The sequence below is a fragment of the Patiria miniata genome, unplaced genomic scaffold (assembly GCF_015706575.1).
Source record: "Patiria miniata isolate m_02_andy unplaced genomic scaffold, ASM1570657v1 HiC_scaffold_26, whole genome shotgun sequence".
Classification (NCBI taxonomy): Eukaryota; Metazoa; Echinodermata; class Asteroidea; order Valvatida; family Asterinidae; genus Patiria; species Patiria miniata.
Window position 1 is genome coordinate 9,823,810 of NW_024037065.1, and position 13,227 is coordinate 9,837,036.

Sequence of the window (13,227 nt, forward strand, 5' to 3'; positions counted from 1 at the left end):
AGTACATGCGCTGGGGTGGTAGCTTGTCGTTTAGCTACATTTTGATTTACTTGTTTCGTTACCTGATCAGCTATCGATTGTATCTGCTTTTTTAACGACTTAAAATCACTCATTATTTTAGTTTCAGTTTTAATATAAAAAGACTTTAAAATAAATGCATTCGTTTCACTTGTTTCAAAATGAGCAGACGTTTAAATTAGAAGACGTCGTAGATAATTTAAACGGTCAAAAATCTATACGCGTAAACAGGGTGTTGTTTAACGCCGGATATTTTAATATTTCCAGCGCCACGGAGATTGATTGGTTTACGCAAATAGATGGGAGACCCGCGTTTACCACAGATAAACCTCCCCTCATACCCGCGGAGTTTCTTTCAGATGTACACATAACAACGCCGGATAGAGATTTTATAGAGCGATTGTTACCCGATATACCATACCACTATTTATTTAACGATGAAAATGTTTTACAAAAAACTATAAACGATCTTATAAAAGCGTACGAAGACGATAGACTAGAATCCGTTTTAGAATCAAACAAAAGAAAAAGAGCTATTATAGCTGAACGGCGAGGGTTGATTTTAGCCGCCATGAATTCAGAAATACCAAAAACTGAATTAGAACTTAATACGCTTCAATCTTTAGTAAGATTATTATATGTTAGAGAAAGAAAAATCTTTGAAGGTGAGGAATTGGCTTCAAAGTTTATTGAAGGAGAAATGGGTGCGAGCGAGTTGAGCGAGTTGAGAGATAGTAGAGAAGCAGGGGTAATTATAAGGGGAAGTCTTATCGTGACGGGTGATGATTTAGATTTTATTCCTCCGAGTCATTTAGCGCCGTTACCACTCGGAAGTATCGGTTCGGTCATCATAGCACCGGGGTGGTACGACGTCGATTGGTTCGATTTCATTTTAAATTCTATACCCGGGGTAAGTTTTCGAATATTTAGAGAATCTAAAAAGGTGACGTTGGTGATAACCGACGTAAATCTCAAATTGCGCTTGAACAGAGAAGTATCTCGATTACTCAATTTACCCAAAGGAAGACTGGTACCCAGAGTGGTGTATACGGGGTCTTACGACGTTAATCCGTTTAAATTTTTGTTTATTCGCTGCCCGCAATTAAGTACGAGTGAAAACTTTTTTGATGGTCGTCCTTCTGACATCTTAAAAATCGTACCCGTGGCTACGCGCAAACCCGATATTGATAGAGCCGAGGGATTCAAAAATCTTAAAAACGGTATAATCGACAAACTGACATTTTCTATCAGCGGTGAAAAAGGACAGGTATTCAACAATAAGGGTGAGGGTATCATGATCGAGTTGGAGATCTTTTAATTTTAAAATCTTTTTATATTAAAAACATGAGTGTAGATGGTAAAACGTTATACCCCGATATTTCTGGAGATGTACTCCAATTACATAGTAACGTTAACGAAGAAACAAAAGTGTACAGACTTAAAAAGATTGAAGAGATTCGATCTTTAATCTTGAAAGAGAGAGACCACCGAGAGCGCACTTATAAAAAAATTAAGAGAATGATCGACACTATTAATTACGTAGAGATAGGATTAGGAGGATTGGGGGCTATAGCGGGGGCTGTCGGTATTCCCGCTCTCTTGGGTGTTATATCAGCCCCCGTTGGATTGGTGCTAGAAGGAACGTTTATAGGCGCTTTTGGTGTAGATATTCTGCTTAGAATCGCGTCTAGGCGATTATCCGCCAAGCTAAAAAAGCACGACCAGATTAAAATATTAGCAGACTCCAAACTTAACACGATTGAAGAATATGTGTCTCAAGCCATCAACGACGGAGATATATCGCACGAAGAGTTTATATTGATTACGAGAGAGCTCGCAAAATTTAACGAGCTTAAACAAAAAATTAGAACAAAGACCAGCACAAAGCTTCAAAAGATTAAAAACGATACAGACTTTGAAAAAGAAGTTAAAAAACGGGTAGACGAACGGCTGGCAAAAGAAAAAAAATCTCTTATCGAAAAACTTACAAGTTCAAATTCTCGGTAAATAAACATTATGAAAGCGATCCGCCGTGTTATACCTCTATTTCACCGCTGAGGGTGTTACCCTCGGCCCCGCCTTTATTATAGTGGTCATCGTATCTTTTTAGTGCTTTATTAAATTGATTTTGAGTCACTTTAAATAAATCTCTAACTCGTTCTTTGTCTAATCCAACGACGTGATGATAACACGCCGCTATTAATGATCGTTTGACACATCCATTTCCCCTCAATGTTTTGTAATTAATGAGCTCGTTATATTTATTGATTGTTTCTTGGCACACAGACAAAACAAGTTTCTCCACAGTTTTTCTTTTGTTTCGTTTTAAAATTGACCAATTGATACGATCTTCTTGCGCATTTTCTGCCGAAAAATCAAAGTAACGTGAGACTATTTCACCGCACGTTTCACAAACTAAAAAACAATTCTCGATTATTATATGATGATCGCACTGATCTGTTTTATCAGATAGCTCCAGGTTTTCACTCATTGATATATTTAATAAAAACCGATATTATTTTTTATTAATTTTTCAAATACTCGTCGGTCTAAACATATTACTCTCCATTTTTATTAAAAAACAGCTCCTCTACCTTTTCACAGATAGAGAAGCTAATTTTTTTTGTCTCGAGTTTCAAGGTCACGTGGTGGTGACTCACACATTTTTCAAGGTCGCGTTGTTTAAGCCAAATTGTTATCGTGCCTCAACACGTTTCAAGGTCACGTGGTGGTGACTCACACATTTTCCAAGGTCACGTGGTGGTGACATCACCTCATTTTAGCGACGACAGATTTTTTTTATTTTTTTCTCTCTCTCCCGGCGTCAGGATTTTTTTTTTTTTTTTTTTTTTTTCTCCCGGCGTCAGAGATATTTTTTTTTTTTCTCTCTCTCTCTCTCTCCCGGCGTGAGTTTTTTTTTTTTTTTTTTTTTTTTTTTTTTTTTCTCTCTCCCGGCGTCAGATATTTTTTTTTTTTTTCTCTCTCTCTCTCTCTCTCTCTCCCGGCGTCAGATTTTTTTTTTTTTTTTTTTTTTTTTTTGGAGATCGGGGGATTCCCCTATTTTTCCAAAACCGAGAGCGGCGTGCCCAGGCTCGCCGCAGATTTTTTCGATTTTGGTCCCGTACCCCCGCCTCCCTTACTACTTGCTCTCATGTGCTGATGACGAATTAGTGTGTTCGGTCTGAGGGAGCGTTTGGTATGCGTTTGACTGATCGAGCTCAGGCTGCATCGTTGCTACCATAACGGCGCCACTCGCAACAGAATGCATGGTGATGGCTCCCACTAGTAACATGGTTCCTCTCCAGCCGTAGGTGTCTAAGAAAAGCTGGACCAGGGGCGCGAAGACGATCAGTCCCACGGAGTAGCCGGTCCGTGCAATGCCACTTGCTGTGGCGTAGTTCTTGGTAAAACAGCGTCCGACAGCCTCCTTTGCAACGACATTAGATATGCCTTTGGCAGTACCTTCAAAGATATAATATAAAAAGTATACATCAAAGTCAAGTTTTGGCAATGTGTATAGTTTTCCTCATCTGTTGTAAAGACATGGGTCCCCTACTTGATCTACGTTAATTGCCAAAAACTAGAAACTAATATCACACATACACAAATGTCTCATTGTAACCCCGATATATGTACATTGCTTCAGTATACATAGGTTTTCCTGCATATTTTGAAACTTAATTCATTGCAATTCATAAACGGTTAACTTCAATTTCGTCTCCAGAAGACTGGAACGCGTTTGTCGTTGGTCATTCCAATTGATCAATTTCAACATTTGTCCATTTGATGTCGTCAAATTTCAATGAAATTCGTCTCACCTGATGACCATGTACATAATGTAAGGATTGAATTCGTCTTTGTTCAATCGATTTCAAGAAATGTTCGATCAAATTCATCAGACAATGCGCACGCTGGTATACCATACACAGACGTATTTGGCATGGTGTATTGCAAGACAATAAATTGTAGGTTTAACAACCAATCCAAAGAACAAGAAGAAGAACTGAATGACTGTTTTCGAAGATGTGAAAATATGAATGCAGTTTGCTTTTCATAATAACTAATTATAGGCCTACTTATTTCTTGCGTGAAATGGAAAATATACGCAATTTCATTTGCCTGTGTATACCCTATTTCTTTCAGTTGTTGACGCATAAAATTGTCAACGAACTAAATAAATATTGAAAAAGATTACAATTTTGCATAGTAATTGTTACATGAAAAATGCTTATTTAAGGTTTAAAGACCAACGTTACACGGAGACTAACAGACACAAAAAAAGTAAATATGTAGAAATGAACAGATGAAAACGTAAAAATACGGAAGATGGCCTACAATTATGAGATGAATTTGAATGAAATTTATATAACATTGATTGCAAAATGACGGAATCGATTCATCTATCGCACGTTCAGCAATTGCAGACAACGAAATTGAATTGTCTTTCACGAAAAAAGTATGGCGAAAATGAGCGACCAAAGACGAAATTGAAAATGATGTAAGCAGGATCATGAATTTTCAAGACGAAATTGAGGTCATTACAGAACCGAGCCCAATCTAGCTAATGCATTTTGGGGGTAATTAGCGCCTCTGCGCTCTTATCTGAGATTAAGTAGGTATCCGTTACACTGGGTGGAGCCCAGGACTAACCGACATTATTGCCACTTCAGGAGTGGTTATTATTAGTTACGCAACACAATACGCCGCACACAGACCCTTTACACCCCCGTGGTCAGCATTATGCCCGTGTGAAGCAATTATTAAGATGTTCATCTCAACTTGAAGGTTCAACAGCATGCTAGCTCTGCGTTATATACTTCGTACACAACTGACGACTGGGATTTGATGTATCATTGTCACGTTAGGTATACAATTTCCTTAAAACAAATGGATACAACAAAATTTATAAGAAACATTAAAAAATAATGACACGAAAAGTTCATTTCAGCTGCTGTCGTAGATGCTCTTGTATTTTGCACTGAATCACACACTCAATGCATTTATTGACAACTTCCTATAATGTGATTTATTGAGGTACTGATATGCCAATGAACATTAAAAGTGTGAAATACAAATACTGTACAAAAATGAAAAAGCACGGTACACACATGGGTCTAGTATACCCAATCTAGGTAAAGCATGATACATCAAGCAATCAGTTCAGACCCCGCATGATTAAACTTGTGACAAACTTGCACTGCCGCTGGAACAAACTTTTGCCATGGGGTGCTGGAATAAAGGACGGATAAAATTAATGCGAAAGCGGAGCGCAAAGCCCTTACGTCGTGGCATAATTTGGAATATATATGCTCTGTCGTGCAATCTGGGGGCGATTCCTGTCCACTTTCATTTGACTTTGTTAGCAAAAGTTTTTTGAGATTATGAAGACAATTTATTCATTATTTTGTTTAGAATATACTGTTGCATTGTATCGTTATGCATGACATCGCATGTAAATATTATTGTTGCAAGGCTGCTTTCTTACATTTAGTAAATTCCTTCGTGTATGTTTTGTTTTATACGGCGTGGGGCCACAGGGCCAGGGGCCGCTTTAGTTCTATCTCACCAAACAATGTAGCTCTCGATGTATGCATTGTTATTTGTTTGTTACAGAGAATGGCAAATATAAAAGACTAAAAGACCGAATGCATCTTTATGTTTATGCTCGGTAGATAGCAAGTTTGGGGCTAGGCAAGGATTTATCGGTCTACTGAGATTTTATGAGGAAAAAGTTGCAGAGGATGATGAATAGCTTTTTTATGGCATGGATTTATCGGTCTACTGAGATTTTATGAGAAAAAAACTTGCAGAGGTAAAACATGAATAGCTTTTTTTTAAAACGAAACTACACTGGAATTGTAGCATGACTATAGTTTCAATAAAAGCCCGTCCCACTCCTTTTAGGTTGGGGTTGTGTCACGGTGAACCTTGCTATTTGTTAATCTTGAGTACAAAATGCTAGCAACGTCAATGAAACTTTTAAATGAAAAGAAAAACCTTCAGGGGAAAGATATGAACATTTGCCCCTATTAAAAGATCGAATGAAAAAAATCCTGGCAAGCATAAACAACTTTGCCACCATCGTCATGGCCGAGGTTATTGCTTCTGGGTCAAAGCTTCCATCATGGCGGAAATATCATAGACATGTCATATTTTTGGATACCTTGAGAAGAAATATCGATTCTGCACTGCCTGAAGATTTAGAAAATACCTCCTCTTAATATTTTACAGTGTTGTGCTAGACTTTCGAAGCGCCGCGCTTAGCCGCGGCAAAACTAGAAACGAACAAAACGAAGGAGATATTTGTAGAGCAAGCATAATGTATAGCGTAGCGGCGCAATTTCATCGTCGCGTAGAACACTGCTGGCTGGAACACATTTTTGCCTAGGAGAAGGGGGTGCTGAAGCATATTCCAGCACCCCAATCCAAAAAGTTGGGGGTGCTGCAGCATCCACAGCACCCCCATTCCCGGGGGCTTGAAACTTGACTGTTATTATTCAGAAACTTAGACCATCCTTCCAGAAGAAGCATTAGGCTATGCCCATACGGACGATTATGGAAAACAACATGGTCAGTAAAAACCATTGGCCAGAGTTTTTTTTTATGGAAGTCGGCCTAGTGGCCCAAGTGCCATTTTGTTACATATTTTCAGAAGCTGTCAAAGTAACAGAAAATAAGTAGGAGAAAAACACCTTCCTTCATATTACTGTTCCACAAAACTGAGCTTAAATACATAAACTATTTGTTATTCAAAAACAGCTTCATCGTGTGTACTTAACGAAAAGTTAAAACCACAAACGTGCGACTGCAAGGCGAAATAACTTTTGACGTTTTAAGAAAACCCCGAACGGATGACTAATAAACACATAAATCTCATATTGGGTATAAACTTCTCTAAGTCAAAGATGCAATTTGTATCATTATATGTTTGAGTACTATTAGGTTGACATCACATTGCTTTTTAATCGGTTTTTTTTTTTGGCGAAGACTATTGTTTTGTACTGCGGAAAAGAAATTGTATGAATGTTCAATCAACCAACCAAGAGATAATGAAGTGACTTGTATGGGTTGTAGTTTTTCGTTGACTGAATTGAGTGGCGATTACTTACAAAAATGAGTACAAAAATTGTTTTGAGTACACCTACTTCTGAATATTCAAAACACTCTGTAAAAAGGATGACATATCACCAAACTATTGGATATTTGTCCAGATTTTATTTGAACATAAACCCTGTTAAGTGTTGCATATTTCCAGAGTGATTCAGGCATCGGATTTCCGTTGAAAAGTAAATTAGAGCTTACTTTGATCATAGCTCAATGCTTTGATTCACCTTCCCACTATAAGGGGAGAAATTCTGTTGACAATTTAAAGCTTATTTTAATCGGCGCTCTTCATAAGGGGCGGATTTAACATGTTGACAATTTAGAGCTTAATTACTTTGATTCGCCCTCTCAACAAAGGGACGGATTTCAAATTAACGTTGAGAGCTGACTTTGATTCGCCCCCTCAATATTAGGGTCGATTTCTGTTGGCAATTTAGAGCACTCTTTGATTCACCCTCTCAATAATAAGGTGCGGATTTCTGTGGACAACTTAGAGGTTAAATTCACCGTCCCAGATAAGGTGGCGGATTTCTGATGACAATTAAACTTAGGAGTAATTACTTTGATTCGCCCTCCAAAAATTGGGGGCGGATTTTTAAAGTTAGGGGGCCTATATTGATTCGCACTACCAATAAGGGTGCACATTTCTGTTGACAATATAAAGCTCATTTTGACCCCCCCCCCCCAAATTTAAAAGTTAAACACATTCAGAAACAAAGTCTTTTACAGACCCATCTTAAAAACAAGAAAAAAAAGATTTTATAAATCGTATTGTTTGCCTAACCAGGGTTGTAAATAAAGACATTGTATACTACAGTTGTTGGCAGTTGTTGGAAAAAGTGTTCTGAGTCAATTTCTTTGTTGTTCCAAACAGTCAGAATACACAATAAATTGTCTTTTTGTGTGTGTGATGAAACAGGTTTTAGGGTCATTGCGTTAAAATGTTGATATTCTCTGAACGGATTGAGCAAATTCAGTATTTTTTCATCTAACAATAGCTTATGAAATTGGCTTTCCAGTCATTATTATTTTGGTACTACATATTGTTTTAAATATGAAATTTATTTTTTGGGGTTTGCCTCCACTTTTTTTTTTACTCACCCATTAATAGCATTTCGTTGGCCAGTTAAAGTGTTCAGACAAGCACGCGTAAAGGAATCCCAAGGTTCATATAATTTCACGTCAAAGTCGTCTCGATCTTGATTATATTTTCCTAACCAATGCTAACCATGATCGCTATCCTTGCTCCAAGCATCCAAGAATGCTCCAAGTAAAATTGTTCCGTGCTCTATGCTTCAGCCACCTGAATCACACAGCTGCATTGTACATACACAATGTACATGCTATCCTACAATCTAGCTCCATGATAATAGCATCATATGGATGGTCACACACTGGCATGGGTAACACCTATACTGACCACGGCCTGCAAGTCACTGCTCTTAGCTAGTGGATCAGTTACAGCTGACCACAAGTAGGCTCTTATCAGTCTAAACATGCTAAAACATCAGGTTATCCGCTGCAGGCACTGCATGCTTCATTAGGCTTGAACCTCAGAAACTAAGGTTTGAGAAAATGCATTAGATTGGGCTCAGTTCTGTAATGGTAGCGAAAATGAAACGCGTGTTCAGAGCGATTCTCAAATTCAGACGAAAATGATTAACCAATTTTCATAAGTGATTGAACATTTTAGGAAATTCGCCGGGAAAACCTATATTAAACAAATTCGATGGAAATATTATTTAACATTTTAATTAACATTAGATTGATAAGCTCAATGATGACTGGAAAGAAGCTGGGGTATCTCTGCGATAGAATCTGTTTGCTACGAGTGTTAAATTAATCGGGAAAACCGATACATTTCATGTGGAAATTCAATGAAGTTGAAATCGTTGTTTTTCAATGTTTTTTAATACAACGTTACCTGCCAGTAACGTGTACAGCAACGCCAGTTGCAGAGAGTTCTCGACGAACGATCCGGCAATGGCCGCTGCACTCATCATCACGCCACACGTCATCATGACGTAACCAGCCCCAAAGCGCCTGCTCACTAATCCTCCGAAAGGAGCTGTGGAGACGTAAAATATTTGATTTTGAGTTGATCAAAGGATGGAACATCCTTGTTTCTAGATGATCGTGCAGTTTACTCTCCGCACGTATATCAGTTCACAAAATTTCAACATTTATGTGTATTTAATTTTAAAATAATGACTGTGAAATAGAATGAAAATGGTATTGCTGAAGGGACCCATTTAAAACCGATGCATGGAGAAAATTAAAATCATAATTATATTTTGAAAGTATCATATTCACATGTAGTCTGGGTTGCATTACAACCAACAATTATTACATTTAAATAGTGGCTTACAGTCATGCAGATGAGTAATTGATATACGCATGAAAACGCTCAGTCAATTTTAATACAGTACAACAGCCATGCATGCGCTTCTTCGCAACGCCATAAATATAATACACACAGTTGAATTAAATTGCAGTTTAGACAAAAACTGTCAGTGTTACCTACGAATCCACTTGTTGCGGTTGTCAGTGACGCTATCCAGCCGATAATCCACATTTGGGAGGTCAGTTGGATTTGCAAAATCGGCAGCATTATCCCGAGACCTTTGGTAATGCCGATCACCATGAGGTTGTTGGTCCAGAGCGCGAGGACCGCGACCCAGCCGGGCCATCCGCCGTCCGGCCCCTCCAGACTGTTGCTCACCACCCCGCTCATAGTCCGGGACTATTTTGGTTTAGGAACAGGGTGCGCGGTGGTTGACTTTCTTGCTCAAAGGTTTTAGAAGGGGTACCGGGTGGGCATGGACATGATATATACATAACACATCTCGCAGTTACGTGACACCGCCATCACGTGAATATTATGTATATACATGTAGTCCTACATCTAAATTCTATTACATAACACTTCGTGCAAGTCTTCAGAGGGTATGCATTCCTTTCAGGTGCCAGGCATGCGGATCACACAATACATTCAAAGAATCTATAGTAATTCAAATGAGGTAGTGTAGCATGGGTATATAAACCCCCGGCTGAAAGGAGCCAGCATCTTTTCTTCGTGTGATAGGCATAGCGAAAAGAGCTGAACAGTTCAGCTCCTTGTTCATTGCAATAATGAATACTGACTCGTCCGAAGACGACATTAAATCACCCCAACCAGGCCAAGGTAAGCCTATATAGTTCTCGCCGGGACATCGATGCTCGGTTACAGGCCAATGCCGACGGTATCCAGAAGTTATCGGCTTCTGTTAATGCCATGCAAGAGATGCTGGCATCAGTGGTTCATTCCCGTGACTTATCCGGACGTGCGAAGCACGCCGGCCCCAGCAACTCCGCTGGTAGTCCACCCCAGTTTGAGGTCTCGGCTCAATACGACGAGGAGTTTGTAGACGAGCTACTAAGCCAGGAAGCTGTGGCATACGACCCAGCTAATCTTAGTTTGACCTGACCAGTGTACTGGCGGATAACCAAGCCATTACAGCGCAAGCTGATTTTGACGTTCTTCCAAGTGAAGATATTTACAATGACAGTGAGGCTAATTAGCCCCGAGATATTTAGCAACCTAGCAGAAAGAGCTGTAAAAGCGGTAACTTTGCCAATCAAGAAAGAGACGTATGCAAAAATTGCAGAAAAATACGTTACACCGTCAAATGCGGTAGCTGTGTCGGCACCCAGAATAGACAGTGAACTTTGGGGAACCATCCCCGCCTCAGCTAGATCCAAGGACGTGATCTTACAGAAAATCCAAAAACAAGTTATCAAAGGTTTGCTTCCTTACTGCAAAATGTTGACTGAATTGCGTGATGCAACAAAGTCAGGCTAAGTTGTGAACATTGACAAGTTAAAGGAACTTGCTTTAGATGGCATTACCCTTGCAGGGAACGCCTCTTATGAACTGTGTTCCCGCAATACTCCCGTCTCAGAAATGTTGTTTGGGAAAGACATGAATAATACATGTACAATGAAACAGGTAGCTGATGAAGCCTACAAAGCAGGCAAAAAAATGACCTCAGACGAGAGGAAAAATCAGTCTTCCTATCGCCGTTATGTGCCTTATAACCAGCAGAGAACAGGCAAAGGCTCGTCCGCAAACTACAGCGGACCCACTGTTAGACAGACGCTTCTGGCGTTCATCTTCTCGGGGTTCGAATGTTCCCCAACATAGCCGTGGGCGATCCACCTGGCAGCAGAGATCTAACAAACCATCTACTGCAACGAAGCCTACTTCAGAAAAAAACGGGTATGTAAAATCAGACCTGCTATCCTCTCCATTGGCAAGTGCCGGGAGACTAAAATTACACAAGGGCGATTGGTCTCAAATCCCTTCTGATAGGTGGATTCTAATCACCATATCAGGTTGTAAAATTGATGAGCTGTCCAATTCAACCTCAAAACCTCAAAAGAAATCCTTCTGTGATCAAGAATCACTTGTGATCAATACTGAGATAAGTGAACTGCACAAAGGTGCAATCAGAGAAGTTTCTCTGGCGGAATGCCAGTTTCTGTCGAACACTTTTCTGATAGTGAAAAAGACAGGTGGATTGAGACCATTTATTAATTTGAAAGATCTTAACAAATTTGTGTCGTACGAGCACTTCAAAATGGAAAATATCAAGCTCGTGAAAAACCTAATTCAAGTTAATGACTTTCTCACGTCAATTGACCTGAAAGATGCTTATTTTTCTATTCCAATGTGTGAGAAGGATCAACCTTATCTTTGATTCTCTTGGGCAGAAAAATGTGTTTGCTTTATTTGCCTACCATTTGGCTTATCATCAGCCCCTAGAATTTTTACTAAGGTTATGAAACCTATAGTAGCATCAGCGAGCAGTCGAGGTATTCACTTGGTCATTTATTTAGATGACATCCTCATCATGTCTTCTTCAAAAGAAGAAAGCACCACAAACACTAATTTCGTGATAAACATACTCCAAAATCTTGGATTTGAAATTAATTATAACAAATCAATGTCAATTCACATCCCTAAAAGTAAGGTGGAAAAAGTCAAGTTGGAATGAAAGAAAGAAAGAAAGATTAATCGGAACAAATCCAAAGAGTGGTCGGGTTGTGCCCGACCACTCAATGAGCAGGAAACAAAGTCTCCAGTCAGCCTCCTGTGGAGTTAATCACTCTACCCCAAACTTGGAATTTGTGGCTGTCCCACCAGGGCTGGCAATAGTGCAGTGACCGCATATCAATTAGTGTCTAGTGTGCATACACTGTATAGCTACTAAGCACTAGCACCACAATATCGATATCATCGATACTAGTCTTTAAAGTGATACAACTAAAGCAACAAACTGATAAACTATGACAATTACACAACGCTCAGTTTTCTTCCTAAAGAAAATAATCTAAGCATGGTCAAATGGTTCCCACAGTAGTCTCATAACACTTCCACTAACAAAAGGATACGAAATAATCGGAATGAAATGATAACTGCTCCTAACTTCTACTTTCACGAATTAAAGAAAAGAATTTCTGTACAAATATGAACCTGATTACTGTTTCTGGCAAGTCAATTCACTATAAATGCCGTTTCAAGATCCAAATGTCAAAATAGTAAGAGTACAAACATCACAAAATGAGACCTGTTTTAGTCAGAAAAGGAAAATTAACAAATGAAAAGAAACTATTCGAAGCACCTTAAGGACTATGGTGAATGGAGCAGTGTGTACTCTCGTGTTTACATAACAATCCACAAGATGATGTTGCATGAATTGTTTTTCAATAAAACACAACAAAAATAAGAACTTCAGAAAAATGTGTCAAGAAATTGTCTTTAAACTTTTTTGGTGTTTATTTCATTTTGTAATCAACAATTTTAGACAGCAATTGCCCTTTTCAATCCCACTTTCATCACAACGCGGACGCCGCCATTTGAAATTATAGGTAGCAGACCAGTAAATGAACTTCCATAGACCCAATGGTAAATGCTCCCACTTCAGAAATTCGGGAAAAAATACTAACAACTCTCCAAGGTGTTCGAGACACACATCAAAATAAAGCTTATTTCATCACCTTTTATTTTATTTTCAATTTTTTGGGGTTAACTGATGACTTTTAGGAGAAATTTCCATCCGAAGA

At 38.9% G+C, this 13,227-nt stretch overlaps 1 protein-coding gene across 2 annotated transcripts in view; it reads right to left on the reverse strand.

Moving 5' to 3' along the window:
- Window positions 1–3,030: 3,030 nt before the first annotated feature.
- Window positions 3,031–13,227, reverse strand: part of LOC119734028 (monocarboxylate transporter 11-like) — a 20,103-nt gene continuing 9,906 nt past the window's right edge. The window contains exons 1-3 of one of the 2 annotated variants that reach the window (XM_038207406.1): window positions 9,643–10,000; window positions 9,047–9,190; window positions 3,031–3,480 (exon numbers count right to left, since the gene is read on the reverse strand). In XM_038207406.1, the coding sequence (XP_038063334.1) occupies window positions 3,158–3,480; window positions 9,047–9,190; window positions 9,643–9,856 (681 nt within the window). In that variant the 5' untranslated portion in view covers window positions 9,857–10,000 and the 3' untranslated portion in view covers window positions 3,031–3,157. Of the gene's footprint in view, window positions 3,481–9,046; window positions 9,191–9,642; window positions 10,001–13,227 lie in introns of those variants that run through there. The other variant, XM_038207407.1, reaches the window with a different exon arrangement.